At 47.0% G+C, this 13,787-nt stretch overlaps 1 protein-coding gene across 2 annotated transcripts in view; it reads left to right on the forward strand.

Annotated features, from left to right (window-relative positions):
- TXLNG (taxilin gamma) overlaps positions 1-13,787 on the forward strand; it is a 567,462-nt gene that overhangs the window by 123,620 nt on the left and 430,055 nt on the right. For both annotated transcript variants that reach the window (XM_069636805.1, XM_069636806.1), the window contains exon 3: positions 4,508-4,599. In XM_069636805.1, the coding sequence (XP_069492906.1) occupies positions 4,508-4,599 (92 nt within the window). The remainder of the gene's footprint in view (positions 1-4,507; positions 4,600-13,787) is intronic.

The raw sequence follows: 13,787 nt of genomic DNA on the forward strand, positions 1-13,787 counted from the left end.
GGGGTGTGGGTGGGGGTGGGCTATGTTGGGGATGTTGGGGTTTTTGTTATTGAAAAAGTGGCGATGGCAGCGAAGGCGAACTGTGCTGAGGCATTTCGGATCTGTTCTCGTGGAACTGTTAATTTGACCCCTCGGTCACGGACATTCTGCTTTATTCTTAATACCGCCATACTGTGATTGAGAGTGCCCTGCCCTTTATGAGCTGGAATGTGCGGGGTCTGGGGAACTATAGGAAGATGAGACAGCTCCAGCTGCAGGCCGAGCGCCATCGATCCAAGATTCTCTTCCTTCAAGAGACTCATGCTCGTTCTGTACACTGCATGCGCTTCGCCAAGTCCTGGGGTCCTCACAGGTTTTTCACCGATTATTCTTCCCAGAGCCGAGGAGTCATGACCCTTATCCATAGGAGCCTTCAATTTTCCCTCATCTCCTCGACAATCGATCCCCAGGGTAGATATGTACTTCTCCACGCCATGCTGCACCACAAGGAAGTGATTCTCCTGAACATCTATGGCCCTAACCTTGATGACCCGGAATTTCATGTGCAGGTCACCTCCCTTCTCGATGGTTTCCCCCTTGTCCCAATCCTCTGGGGTGGGGACTTCAACACGATCTTCGATGTAGCTCTAGATAGATCGGGCTCCAGGCCACGTCACCTCTCCAGGGCGGCTTATGCGGCGCTGTCCTCCCTTCCCCGTCTGGCCATGGTGGACACGTGGAGGTTCTTCTACCCGGACTCCCGCATCTACTCCTTTTACTCCTCGGTTCACGACGCCTATTCTCACGACGCCTATTCTCGTATTGATAGGTGGGTGATCTCTAACATACTGGTTAAAAGTGTAACTCAGCTAATGATCCTGCCGAGAACCCTTTCTGACCACTCTCCCGTCACCATTACAGTAGATTGGGGCCCCGATCCCGCCCGCACCCGACACTGGAAATTGAAACCCCTTTCCCTACTGGACCCAGAGTTTTGTTCTGAACTTGAGCTGTCGATTGAAGAGTTCTTCGAGACCAATACGGGCTCGGTAACGTCCCACGCCACCTTATGGGAGTCATTCAAGGCTTACACTAGAGGGATTGCGCTGTCTAAGGAGAACTGGGTTCTTAAGTCGATCCGCAGGGACCTCGCCACCAGCGAATCTAGACTTTCATCTCTGGAAGCTACATGCTCACTACACTCTACCTCTGGTAACCTCGCTGACATCGGGGAGGAACTGGACAATTTCCGTTCTCTTGCGACCGCGAGCAGAGGTTCCTCGATAACCCTGGCGTGGCGAGGAGGTATGGAGAGGGGGAGCGCCCCGGCCGCTTTCTAGCTAGGTTGATCCGACACGAGACGGGGCCCCCGCACATTCTTGGGGTTGAGAGATCCGATGGCTCCATGGCAGTCTCTTCACAGGAGGTCAATAGGGAATTCTTCACCTTTTACGAATCTCTGTATTCCAACGCTGATGAGGTCTCGTTGGCGGAGATTGACTCCTTTCTCGATGCCCTCCCTCTATCTACTCTGTCCCCGGAGGCCGCGGGTTCCCTTGACTCCCCACTCACACAGGAGGAGCTCTCGGCCGCAATTGACTCCCTATCCTCGGGCCGCACACCTGGCTCGGACGGTATCCCAGTCGAGTTCTATAAACGCTTCAAGTCACAACTGCTCCCTCACTTGCTGGCTCTCTGGGAGGAGTCCGTTGAGGCTGGGGTGCTCCCTCCTTCTCTCCGTGAAGCCACGATTGCAGTGCTACTTAAGCCCGGTAAACCCCCTTCGCAGTGCGGTTTGTATCGCCCACTGTCTCTCATAAACTGCGATGTCAAAATATTTGCCAAGGCTCTGGCTCTCCGGCTGGCTCCCCTCCTACCATCTATTATCCATCCAGACCAGGACGGTTTTATCCCGGGTCGCTCCACTTCTCTGAACCTGAGGCGGCTATTTAACATTATCGATAGAATCAGTCCCGACACACATGCTGTGGCTGTTGCCCTTGACATGCAAAAGGCATTTGACTCGGTCTCATGGAGGTATCTATGGCGGGTCCTCGAGGGCTGTAAATTCGGCCCCTCTTTTATTTCCTGGGTCAGACTGCTCTACTCTGAGCCGGTTGCCAGGGTCAGCACTGGTGACCGCTATTCTCCCCTTTTCAAGATCGCTAGGGGGACGAGACAGGGATGTCCCTTCTCTCCTCTGGTCTTTGCGATAGCAATCGAGCCTTTCGCCGACATGCTCCGCCAACTCCATGCTCACAGGGGTCTCCGCTCCGCGGGACATACGGACATAGTGTCCCTCTATGCGGATGACGCGTTGCTGTTTGTGCGCTCTCCTTCGGCCAACTTACCCCCTATACTGGCAGACATTAACTGTTTAGGCCAGATCTCCGGCCTTAAAGTGAACTGCTCGAAATCCACTCTCTTCCCACTCACGGAATGTACCTCTCCCCCTCCCGACACCCTCGGTTTCACATGGGCCCAAGACACATTTACTTACCTTGGGACGGTGGTGGCTCGCCAATACGAGCGGACATTCCACGAAAACTACCAGAAGTATCTCACACACTTGACGGCCAAGATCCAGGTCTGGGACAAGCTCCCAATATCTCTGGCCGGCAGAATTGGCCTGCTGAAGATGGTGGTATTGCCCCAGCTGCTCTATAGGTTCGCCAATGTTCCCTTATGGCCGGGTGGGGGCTTTTTCCGCGACTTGGACCGCACCGTGAACTCTTTTCTCTGGCACTCCGGCGCGGTCCGCCTTAAAATCGGAACCCTCTCCACTCCCATGTCTTACGGGGGCTTTGGTGCCCCTAACTTTTTTAAATACTGGCTGGCGTCACAAATCCAATATACCTCCTATTGGTTTGATACCACGGATCCTGCTCCGCACGTCCGACTTGAGAGGCTCGCAGTGGTTGATCGAGACATCCGCTCCCTGGTGTTGCAACCCGCCCCCTTGGCTCGGAACTCGCAGAACCCGGTCGCCTGCACAGCTGTTGCACTAGCAAAAATGTGGAATCTGACGGGGACTGCCTATGCCTTCCATGGCAATCTCCCACTTTGGAATTTTCTCCCTGGGGTCCCGCGGGTCCCATTGGTAGCAGTGCGCCGATGGGCGGACTCGGGCTTCGAGCTGCTACGCGACGTGTTTGACCAGGGTATATTCGTCGAGTGGCCTGACCTCCCCTTATCTCTGAGAAGAGACCGGAGCGTATGGCTTCAATACGCAGCCCTTCGAAAGACCCTTAAACGACATTACCAAACATTCCCTGCATTACCGCCTGACGACCCCGCAATTGAGGAGCTCACCTCCCCCACCCCTATGAGGGGCAAGATTTCTAGGCTATATACCATGCTGCAGTCTAGATCGATCCCAGACTTTGCTAAACTGAAACGCGCCTGGGAGGCAGACCTCGGTGTGGAGATGTCCGATGACCGCTGGACCCACCTATGCGACCGCACGCAGCGGGTCTCCCTCAATTCTCGGTTCAAACTTATCCAATTCAAAGTTCTTCACAGATTCCACTATACCCCGATCAGACTGCATCGTATGTCTGCCGACTATCCTGCCAACTGCCCCAGATGCGGTCGGGATGAAGCCGACTATATCCACATGATTTGGTCCTGCCCCCGCCTCGCTCAGTTCTGGGAGGCTGTCTGCTCGACAGTGTCCGCTGTGATTGTCCACCCCATTGCTCTCTCCCCGCTGGTATGTCTCTTTCACGATCTCCCAGGCCTCCCCCGAGACTCCAAGAAGTTAGCTGGTCTTTGCCTAGTCCTCGCGGTGCGCTCTATCCTGCTCTGTTGGCTTCGCCCCTTCCCCCCCACACATGCCCAATGGTTGAGAGCGGTAACGTGGGCCTCGGATACAGAAGAAACCTGGTCCCACCTACAACCCATACATTCCAGACCTAGAAATATTTGGCTCAGGTTCCGCTCCTATATGTCTGACCTAGTCGAGACTCGGGTCACCCCCTCCTTCCAGGCTTCCCCCAGCCAGCCTGGGTCCTTAACCCAGTCATAGTCCCCTGATACCCCTTTTCACGACTTTACTGCATTTTGCTCTTCGGTTGTTCAATATGTGTAGTAACTTCTGTATACCTACGCTATGTGCACTGTTCTTTAACAATGTTTCTGCCTGACGCTGTTCGCCTGTTGTTCTGCTGCCACGCTTATAATAAAAAGAAGTTTAAAAAAAAAGATATTGTAAACAGATGTTCTAACAATACTGTTGCCCCCTCCCAAAGGGGAAGCCAGAATGAAATCCACATAGCTAGATTGATGTAAATTTTGGCAATCAAAAGGCTCTTTGCAGCTTTAACAAGAATCTTTATCATAAAGAGGACAGTCACTTAAATGAAACATAATGGTTTTCTTTAGTAGTAGTGATCACCTATCTTTGTTCTATGTCCGCTCAGTCAAGGTTTTTAAACAACAATTTCATTCTGCTTCTGGAATTAGTCATTTTCATTTATTGACGGAAATGTATTAAAATGTCACGTAAGGTTTTACTTTTCATTCTCAGGAAAAGAAGTGCTGTTATTGATGCAGGCCTTGAACACATTGTGCAGTCCAGAAGAAAAGTTAGCAGCACTATGCAAGAAGTATGCTGACCTGGTACGTATTTGTTTCATTATGGTAGCATAGACCAAATCACGAATTTAATTTCTTTTACTACCTGATCTTACAGCTCTAATACCTTTTTGACAAAATCACTACCATTTGAATTGTGTTCCATTGCAGAATGTGAATGTCTAAAATTGTGCCACACAGCAAGTACTGTTTTTACCTTCACCACTGGAGTGACAACACTTGTATTCTACCTGCTGATAGGGCTCGGTCTCTAGGAATAAAGGGTATGGGTAGATGAGAAAACCTGATTGTTTCCAGCAGTCTGAGCCAGGAGGTTCGGTTAACCAAGAAATGTATAGTTCTAATGGATTGTATCCTCCCACAGATTATTCCTCTTTGATATACTGATATCCTGCTTGCAGCCTCGAAAATGTTTGACAGCCGAGAGCGCTGTGCAGAATCGAAGTGGTGTCCTTCGACGTTTTCCATTCTCTCGTTCGGATGTGATATCGATGATGGCATAAATAGCACGCACTGCGTCAGTTCGGTTTTCTGCATGTACAGGACTCGCTCGGAATGGTTTAATTCACTTGAGCGATTTCATCTACGCAATTCTTTTTTGAATTCTTAAAATGTCTCCTCTAAAGAGGTTTAAGAGATGTGCGGACTATGACTCGAAGATGTCGATCACAGATCCGCACAGAATGTCTCTGGTGCCTCAGTAAGGAGCACAAAGTCATTGAGTGTAACTCCTGCTAGTCGATGATCAGCAGGGCCTTAACGGAGCGGTCAAAGCTCGCCGTGGCTCAGTCACTTTTCAGGTCTCTGTCCTCTACCTCTTCAAAGAGGAAATCCTCTGAAAGCAGACTTTCTACAATGGATAAATTGCCTTGAAGGCTTAAACGCTGCAAACATTCTACGTGATCGAGATGTCGGAGCGATTGAAATCTGTCTTCATCCTCGTGTTCACAAAAAAGAGCGAAGAAACAACTTTCTTGTTCCTCACCCGACAAGAGAATGGTAGGCTTTCCCAATAAAACTACCTTGGCAGCTGAATGGGAAAAGATCAGTCAAAAGATGATGGATTTTTTTTTTTTTTATAAGGCAGCCCCTCCTGGTCACTCGAAAAAGGTTAGCCACCCCACCACACCTTCTAAAGATGTGCTCTTCGGCAAGGCGGTAGACGACGCACTAAAAATTGCTAAAGACGAATATGAAACCCTTAAGTCTTTAGGACAGCTCATGAAAAAACCCACAGGGCAGATGGGCAACAGCAATTTTTGCTGCTTTCGGGGACAAAATTCCCAAAGGGGATCTGTATACAACCCGGGCCAGGGTTCCTATGGCTCCAACCAAGGACAGTCCTTTCAGGGCTACCCATGAGGGGGCAGTGGCCAAGCTTGAGGTGGCACGCCACCTCAGAGCAAGTGACATTCCGCTCCAAGTACCCTCCCATGCATCTCCAGTAGGACGACGAATTTCCAACTTCACCCACGCATGGGAGGGTATTACCTCAGACAGATGGGTGCTGTCAACAGTAGCATGGGGTTATTGTGTAGAACTTCTTCAAAAACCTCGCAATCACCGCCGAGACAAAAGGTACACTCAGAAGAACACCAACGGATTCTTCTAGAGTCAATTACAGCACTTATATTAAAGGACGCCATAGAAGTGGTCCCGGCCAACCAGGTAAACAGGGGTATATATTCAACTTACTTCCTTGTGCCCAAAAAAGATCTAACAATGGGCCCTGTATTAGATTTAAGGCCTGCAAACCAGTATGTGAAGCCACAAAAGTTCCGCATGACCACGCTACAAGAAGTAATCCCGCTTCTAAAAAGGGGGATTACATGGCAACACTGGATATGAAAGATGCCCATTTTCATATTCCAATGTTTCCGGCGCACGGAAGGTTCTTGCGTTTCAAGATAGCGAACCAGTTCTACCAATTCAAGGTGCTGCCCTTCGGAATACCCTTGGCGCTAAGGGTATTCACCAAGGTACTGGCGGTGGTGGCAGCCCACCTGCGCAGGGAGGCAATCCCAGTGTACCCTTACTTGGATGACTGGCTCATAACAGGGGAATCGCCTCTGATTTGCAGACAAACCATTCAGACAACAATCAACCTCCTCTTTCAATTGGGCTTCTCGACCAACGAGAAAAAATCAAGCTTTGTGCCCAGCACCTCCAAACCGATCTTAGGAGCTATTCCAAACACAGAGGAAGGGTTAGTCTTTCCCTCAGAGGAGAGAGTAAAGAACTTGTTACTGCAAATACCACACTATCAGGCCGGCCGCCAGATAAGGGTATGCAACCAATGCGCTTAATAGGCATGATGGCATCTTGCATTTACCTGGATCCCCACGCGCCTGCGTCCCATACAAGTGTGGTTGGTGAAACAATGGTCTCAGGCAAGCGATCAGTAGGACGATCTAGTGGTCATTTAGCCAACACTAGTACACAATCTTCGCTGGTGGACGAGAGAGAATCTGACGAAGGGAAAACCCTTCTACGATCCACAGATACAAGCAGTGGTCACAACAGATGCCTCACTAGCGGGGTGGGAGGGGCGCGCAATACCTTCACCACTCAGCTCAGGGTCTGTGGTCTCACTCTACGGCTCAGAACCACATCAACATGCTAGAACTTCTAGCAGTGTTCAAAGCATTCAAACCTCATTTAAAAAGTCTGTCGGTACAGATCCTAACAGACAGCACTACAGCAATGTTTTATATCAACAAACAAGGGGGGACACGCTCTCCAAATCTATCCAGACTTGCACAAAAAATCTGGAGATGGGCACTCGGACGGAAAATGTTACTGGCATCCCAACATGTTCCAGGGGAACTTAACGCTCTAGCAGACACTCTGAGAAGAGACACCCTGCCAGAACAAGAGTGGCGTCTACACAAAGAGGTCGTAGAACACACCTTCTACCTGTGGGGTTGTCCCAACTATAGACCTATTCGTCACAAGCGAAAATAGTCAATGCCCAGACTTCGCGTCCAGGTTTTGCCAACCAGGCTCCAAGGGGAACGCCCTATGGATGAGTTGGTCATGGATGTTTGCCTACGCTTTTCCACCAACCCCTTTGATGAGGAAAGTGGTGAACAAGATCCACAGGGAACCGATGGCGCGCATCCTAGTTGCTCCTATGTGGACGAGACAACCATGGTATCCACACCTACGCAAACTGGCGGTGTGCAACCCCCCACTGCCAATCAAGCTCCCGTGCCAGTACAACCTACTCTCCCAGCACGAGGGCCTAACAGTGCATCCTCAGCCCAACTCAATGAACTTGGCAGCATGGCTCCTGAAGTCATACAGTTCGGACATCTCAATTTACCCTAGAGATGTATGGACATCTGGAAAGAATCAAGAAAACCTAACACAAGGCAATGTTATTATGACAAATGGAAACAATTCGTTATTTGGTGCCAAAATAAGCAAATCAACCCAGTTGATTGTACTCCTTCTAATGTTGTCACCTATATGCTCCACCTATTAGATACAAGTTTAGTTTTTAACTCACTTAAAGTGCACCTGGCAGCTTTATCAGCCTACACCACTTCAGATAGCAAGGTGTCATGGTGGAAAGGGCCAGTTGTCAAAGCATTTATGGAAGGGGTAAAGAGGCTTCACACTCTAATTTCTAACCCACCACCAGGTTGGGACCTTAATGTGGTACTTACTAAACTCATGCCCCCCCCACCCCCCTTTGAGCCTATGCACAAATCTTGTCTCAAACATTTGACTATAAAACTGCCTTCTTAGTAGCCATCACTTCCATAAGAAGGGTCAGTGAAATCCAAGCTCTGTCCGTGCAGGATCCTTTCTTTACTATACATAAGGACAAACTGGTTTTACGAACTCGCCCTAGGTTTTCACCTAAATTCATTTCTAAATTCCATGTCAACCAGTCTATTGAGCTACCGGCTTTCTTCCAAGAACCCAAAAGCTCTGCTGAGGTAAAACTCCACACACTAGATGTGAAGAGGGCGGTCCTGTACTACGTAGACAAGACCAGACCGCAAAGAAAAACAGATCAGTCGTTTGTCTCCATATCGCCAGGAGGCAGAGAAGGAGATCGCGTCTCTAAAAACACATCTCAAGGTGGATAGTCAGATGTATCCAACTGTGCTATTCCCTTTCAAATAAGACACTGCCGTTTACGCCCAGGGCCCACTCCACAAGAGGTGCTGGTGCCACGCTGGCTTTCATTGCAAATGTTCCTTTAGACCGTATTTGCAAAGCAGCTATATGGAGCTCTATACATACTTTCACTCAGCACTACTGCATTGACACCCTTTCCAAGACAGATACACAAGTGGGACAAGCGGTTCTAAGACACTTATTTGCTTATGAACCTGCTCACATCCCACCTCCTTCTTCCACTGCTCGCTAATCTATGCACAGCATGTGATCTAAGCAGATTTCCACAAGCCTCAGAAGGTATACATTACTCACCGTAATCGTATTTCTGATGCTTGTATCTGCTTAGATTCACATGCGACCCACCCTTCCTCCCCTCGGAGAGAAGGCGCATAGATGCTTATGAGCTTGTCTGATAAGTATCTGCTTGGATATAGCTGTACTCGCGCTACACCTCATACTACCTCATGTCAGAAAAAAATACAATCTGAGAGACCTCGACGCGTGAGAGATCATGGGTACAGTGGACGTCACACTAGGGATAGTTTTGAAAACTGTAATACTCCGCAGCTTCCACTAGATGGCGGGCTATGCACAGCATGTGAATCTAAGCAGATATAAGCATCAGAAATACGATTACGGTGAGTTGTGTGTGTGTATGTGTATGTATATGTATATATATATATAAATATATTAGAAGGATACTCTGAAACGAGACTGCACCAAGTTAGTATTGAAAAACCAGTTGTTGGTTTTAGTTAAACAATTGCCCTTGCTTATGACACGTGTTTCAGTTTAAGAACCAGCCTTTTTCAAATCAGTGCATTATTGTCACTATTTTGTTATTACAGTACATAACCATAATTACAAATGCATTGTTAAGATGTCACATTTTTGTAATTGAAGTCGGAGTTAAATTATAAATATCATGTCACAGAGAGAGAAGGGTGGGGGAAGGAGGTGGATTCAAGGGTTTCGTAGAAACAAATATTAATATTTCAATTATATTCATTGACAACATAACAGTAAACGTGAACAATTGTGCACCACATATGAAGTAACACAGTTTTTTGAGATACGCAAAGGTTGGATAGAAAAAAGACAAAGAATATAAGTGTAGAAGAAGCAAAATAATAAAGGGACGAAAAGATAGACATAGTTAGTTGAACAATCATGATATATGGAATTGTTCTGTATCATCCCATTAATTCACTATGCTCAAATCGTATGAATCAAATGTGGTTACCTTAATACATTTTTTTTTTCCCTATATGGAGAATCGGGTAAGTCTCAAGCAGTCGATGGGTTCCATCCCTTTAAAATTAAATTATATTCTTTTTAGTAACTCACAAATAGTTCACTGTTTCAGCACATCCTGAATCCATAATCTAATGCATGTTGTATTAAATTATAGTTGGTGTACAACAAATTGTATACTTGGCGGGTACGCATGTTTTCATTTTGGACGCTTATGGGACCAATGACTGGTAATCTTAATTTCCACTGGTTTACTACATGAGTAATGCTTTCGCTCAGTCCTAATTACATTCATGTCAACACGAAGTGTGTCCGATTCGCTAATATGCGAAAGCTTAAAACAGCACGTTTTCTATAGTTAGTTGATGATCCCTTACCTACGGTTTGTGATAAATGCGTTCAATCGCGTGCTGTCGTTTCCTAGAAACGCTGGACGCCATTGAATCAATTATATAATTTGTTGCTGTATGGCGTCGCGGTTGGCGACTCACCAGAGTCTTTTGTTAGTATCTACTATTATTACACTAGAGGAGTGCCATGATGTGTGTAAACTCATGTGTGCCTGACCTTGTTATGGGTTGTTCAGTGGACTAATCTGTGTACATGTCCTTTCTTTATTTTTGTTACTTTGTAGCTCGGTTCTAATAAACTATACATATCTTAATAATATGGCGGCGTGAGTCCAAGTACGTGACTCCTTGTCTATTAGTGATTAGCCAGATTAGGTGTGCCAATATTTCCCACAGAATGCGGGCAATTTAAATATTGGCGATCAGTAGTTGTGACCTAATCTGATGACAGTGAGTGATTTTGATATAATGAATTGAAGCCCGGCCGCGTTAAGGGCGACTGCTAAAGTTCACTGTTTGGCTGTGCTGCGCTACTAAGCTAGCCTGGACTCTTCCTCTGTGAGTTCCCCCCTCGCACCCCCCGCCCTGAGTGAGGTGAGAGGCTGGTTGCGAGTGCGAGCGAGAACCTCCGCGACGCGGGTTGAAGCCCCGCCCACTTTTTTTTTTTTTTTTTTTTTTTTTTTTTTTTTTCCTTTGGCGCCACCCATTCCAGGCAACAAGGATTCAAAAGAGAATCCCGGCAACCCTTGCGGCGTGAAGCCCGGCCGCGTTAAGGGCGACTGCTAAAGTTCACTGTTTGGCTGTTTGCTGCTTTACTGCTGTTCTTGTTCAAGTGTCCGACAACAATGACCCTACGAGCAGAGGGCCCGCAAACAAGAAAGAAAACCACGCTACAACGCCGTCCGACTAATCCTTGGTCGATGATGAAGGGTACGGCTGGAATCAAGGTAAGCAAATCCACAGGACGAGCGCTACTGGTTGCAAACACCTCTCCAATACTAGCAAGTCCAATAATGACTGGGGGCCGCTACCTTCCATGCTCTAATGAGCCATGTACACCTGAAGACCCACAAACTCTGTCTGAACAGTCTCTTACTCCACGAGGTGCCCCCCAAACTCCACAAATCAACTCAGTTCCGTTGTGCTCTCGTACTTCCAATTGTATCTACAGTCCACCTCCTATTGATGCTTCACATGCTCACGAGAATGTCAGCTCTCACGTTTCCTTTGCACCCAATACAACAAAAACCGATCAAGCACAACTAGATCATACTATATCCGTCATCTCAGTTTCTTCGTCAATCACAAGTCTCACACCTTCTTTTCATCCAATGTCACGGTCTCCAGCGAGCTCCTCTCTCAACCTGGGCAAACTAACGAAAAAGGATGACCTCTGGAATGACAAAGGTCTCCCCTTAAATCTGGTTTCTGATGAGGAATTGTTAAAAATGCCTAATACAGACTTGGATCACCCAATGGAAAAAATTTCGTCTCTTAACGATTTAGTGAGCAATAAGCCATCATATACACCCTTGAAGGCACAAACCTCAGAAGTACTTGTTACAACCCCTTGTCACCAGGAACATGTTTGCAGCAGTTTAAAAACCAACTTAACCTGCCCAAAATCTTCAGGTTTCATTTCCGAATCTCTAGATTATGCGAATAACAGTGGTTTAGCCTGTCAAGCTCCAGAGGCTGGGTTCTCTGCCACGTCAATTATCAGCGACCAACAACATGGTAATAACTTTGAAATCACTACTCAACCAACAGTATCGTCTCTTAACCCACTATTTAAACATCTGGAGCGGAGTGCAGCTGCGCGCGCTAGTCGCTTACAAAGAGTAGCTGAGCTTAAGAGAAAAAGCACTTACACCAAACTTCCTCTACCGGGTCATTCCACCCAGAATATAAGTACTCCCCATACCACGAACATTCACTCTGGTGAGGAAGTTCACTCCTCGATTCCTCCGGAAAAATACGGATTAACCAAACCACCTTATAATCCAGACATCTCAAATTGCTCGTCATCTTTTCATGAATACGAACCACAAGCCCTTGGAATCTCATCTGAAGCCCTTACTCAGATACATAATAATGTACTGGCTGCCTCGGCCATTGCCCTGGCTCCATTTACAAAAATCTTTGAATCACTTATTGGATCAATTGGCGACCAAAGCACCTTAATAACCAACCTAATGTCCAAAATTGACAAGTTAGAACACTTCTCGAGCTTTCTTCATGATCAAATGTTAATCAACGCCGAGACCGCCACGAGATGGCAGGACAGGCTGAGTGATCTTGCTGCAAGACATCATTGTCAAAATGACGCTCTCATGGAGGGCCTCTTAGACTCAGTGAAGTGGATGCGGAAGAACGCCCCCTCCCAAGCTTTCAATCATCCGGTGCATCGAGCCATTCCATCTGAACCCGCCGACTCTCTCCTAATTAAAGCCTCAGTGTCAACCTCTTGTGAATCTATACAATCTGGCTCTGCTTCGAGCATGCCCTCTTCAACCTGTGATGTTCAAAAAACAGCGTCGACTATTCCGGACATAGGCCTCCCCACGAGTAATCTCGAACTACATGCAATCTTAACAGGTAAAATGGACGCCCTCCCAATTGCCACGGAAGTAAATTCATTTAATATTTTTAAGGGCTCAACAAAATCCTTTCCTATTACGAGAACAAATAATCCGAAAAAGTCACGTAAAAAACAAGTACAAGCTCCTAGCTTACCAAGAAATATTTTGCCGAAACAACTACAACAAACGACGAATAAGTTTGTAAGAAATCTTACTACACCAAAGAAGCTAAGCTTATTCTCAAGATCTTCTCCCATCAATTCTGCCAAATATATTGATGGTAACAAGCAACAAACCTTACCGCATACAAATTCGAATCAACCTAAGTTAGCGGCCAAACGTAGGCGGATCGATACAAGCATGTCGCCCTCAGTACCTGGCTCTTCAGCTTCTGCAATCGACTTATGCAACTTATCAACCTACTCGGATGATCTTGGAAACTCCACTCCTACATTTTTAGGAGCTGACCCTGCCAAACCTCCCGATAATGCCGTAAGGAGAATCAAAGAGACAGATAAAGGCCCAAAGCCGTCCCGAGTAAACCCAGTTCTACACCATCTGAACTCTGCTCCAAATAAGGCACAGCAACAATTGCTAAGTGCAAGGCTAAATCCTAAACTAACATCAAATCAATCAAAACTACATGCTCCTCCAACCAAAAGAATGTCAGGTTTTGGAAACCCGGAAGCTAGAAAACATAAGTGGAAACTTCGTCTCCAAAATGTTCATTCAGATGGTAATGAAGTCAATCTAAACCGAAGAAATATCTTGAAATTGCTCGCATGTATTCCACCGTTACGAGCCATCTCATCTGATGACATTAAAATTGTTGAATACGTTTCCGAATCCGCTTCTGACCATGTTCTACTGCATATCGCCTCTGCATCCGTAA

This window comes from Ambystoma mexicanum, chromosome 7p, assembly GCF_040938575.1.
Source record: "Ambystoma mexicanum isolate Mex_15411 chromosome 7p, UKY_AmexF1_1, whole genome shotgun sequence".
NCBI lineage: Eukaryota > Metazoa > Chordata > Amphibia > Caudata > Ambystomatidae > Ambystoma > Ambystoma mexicanum.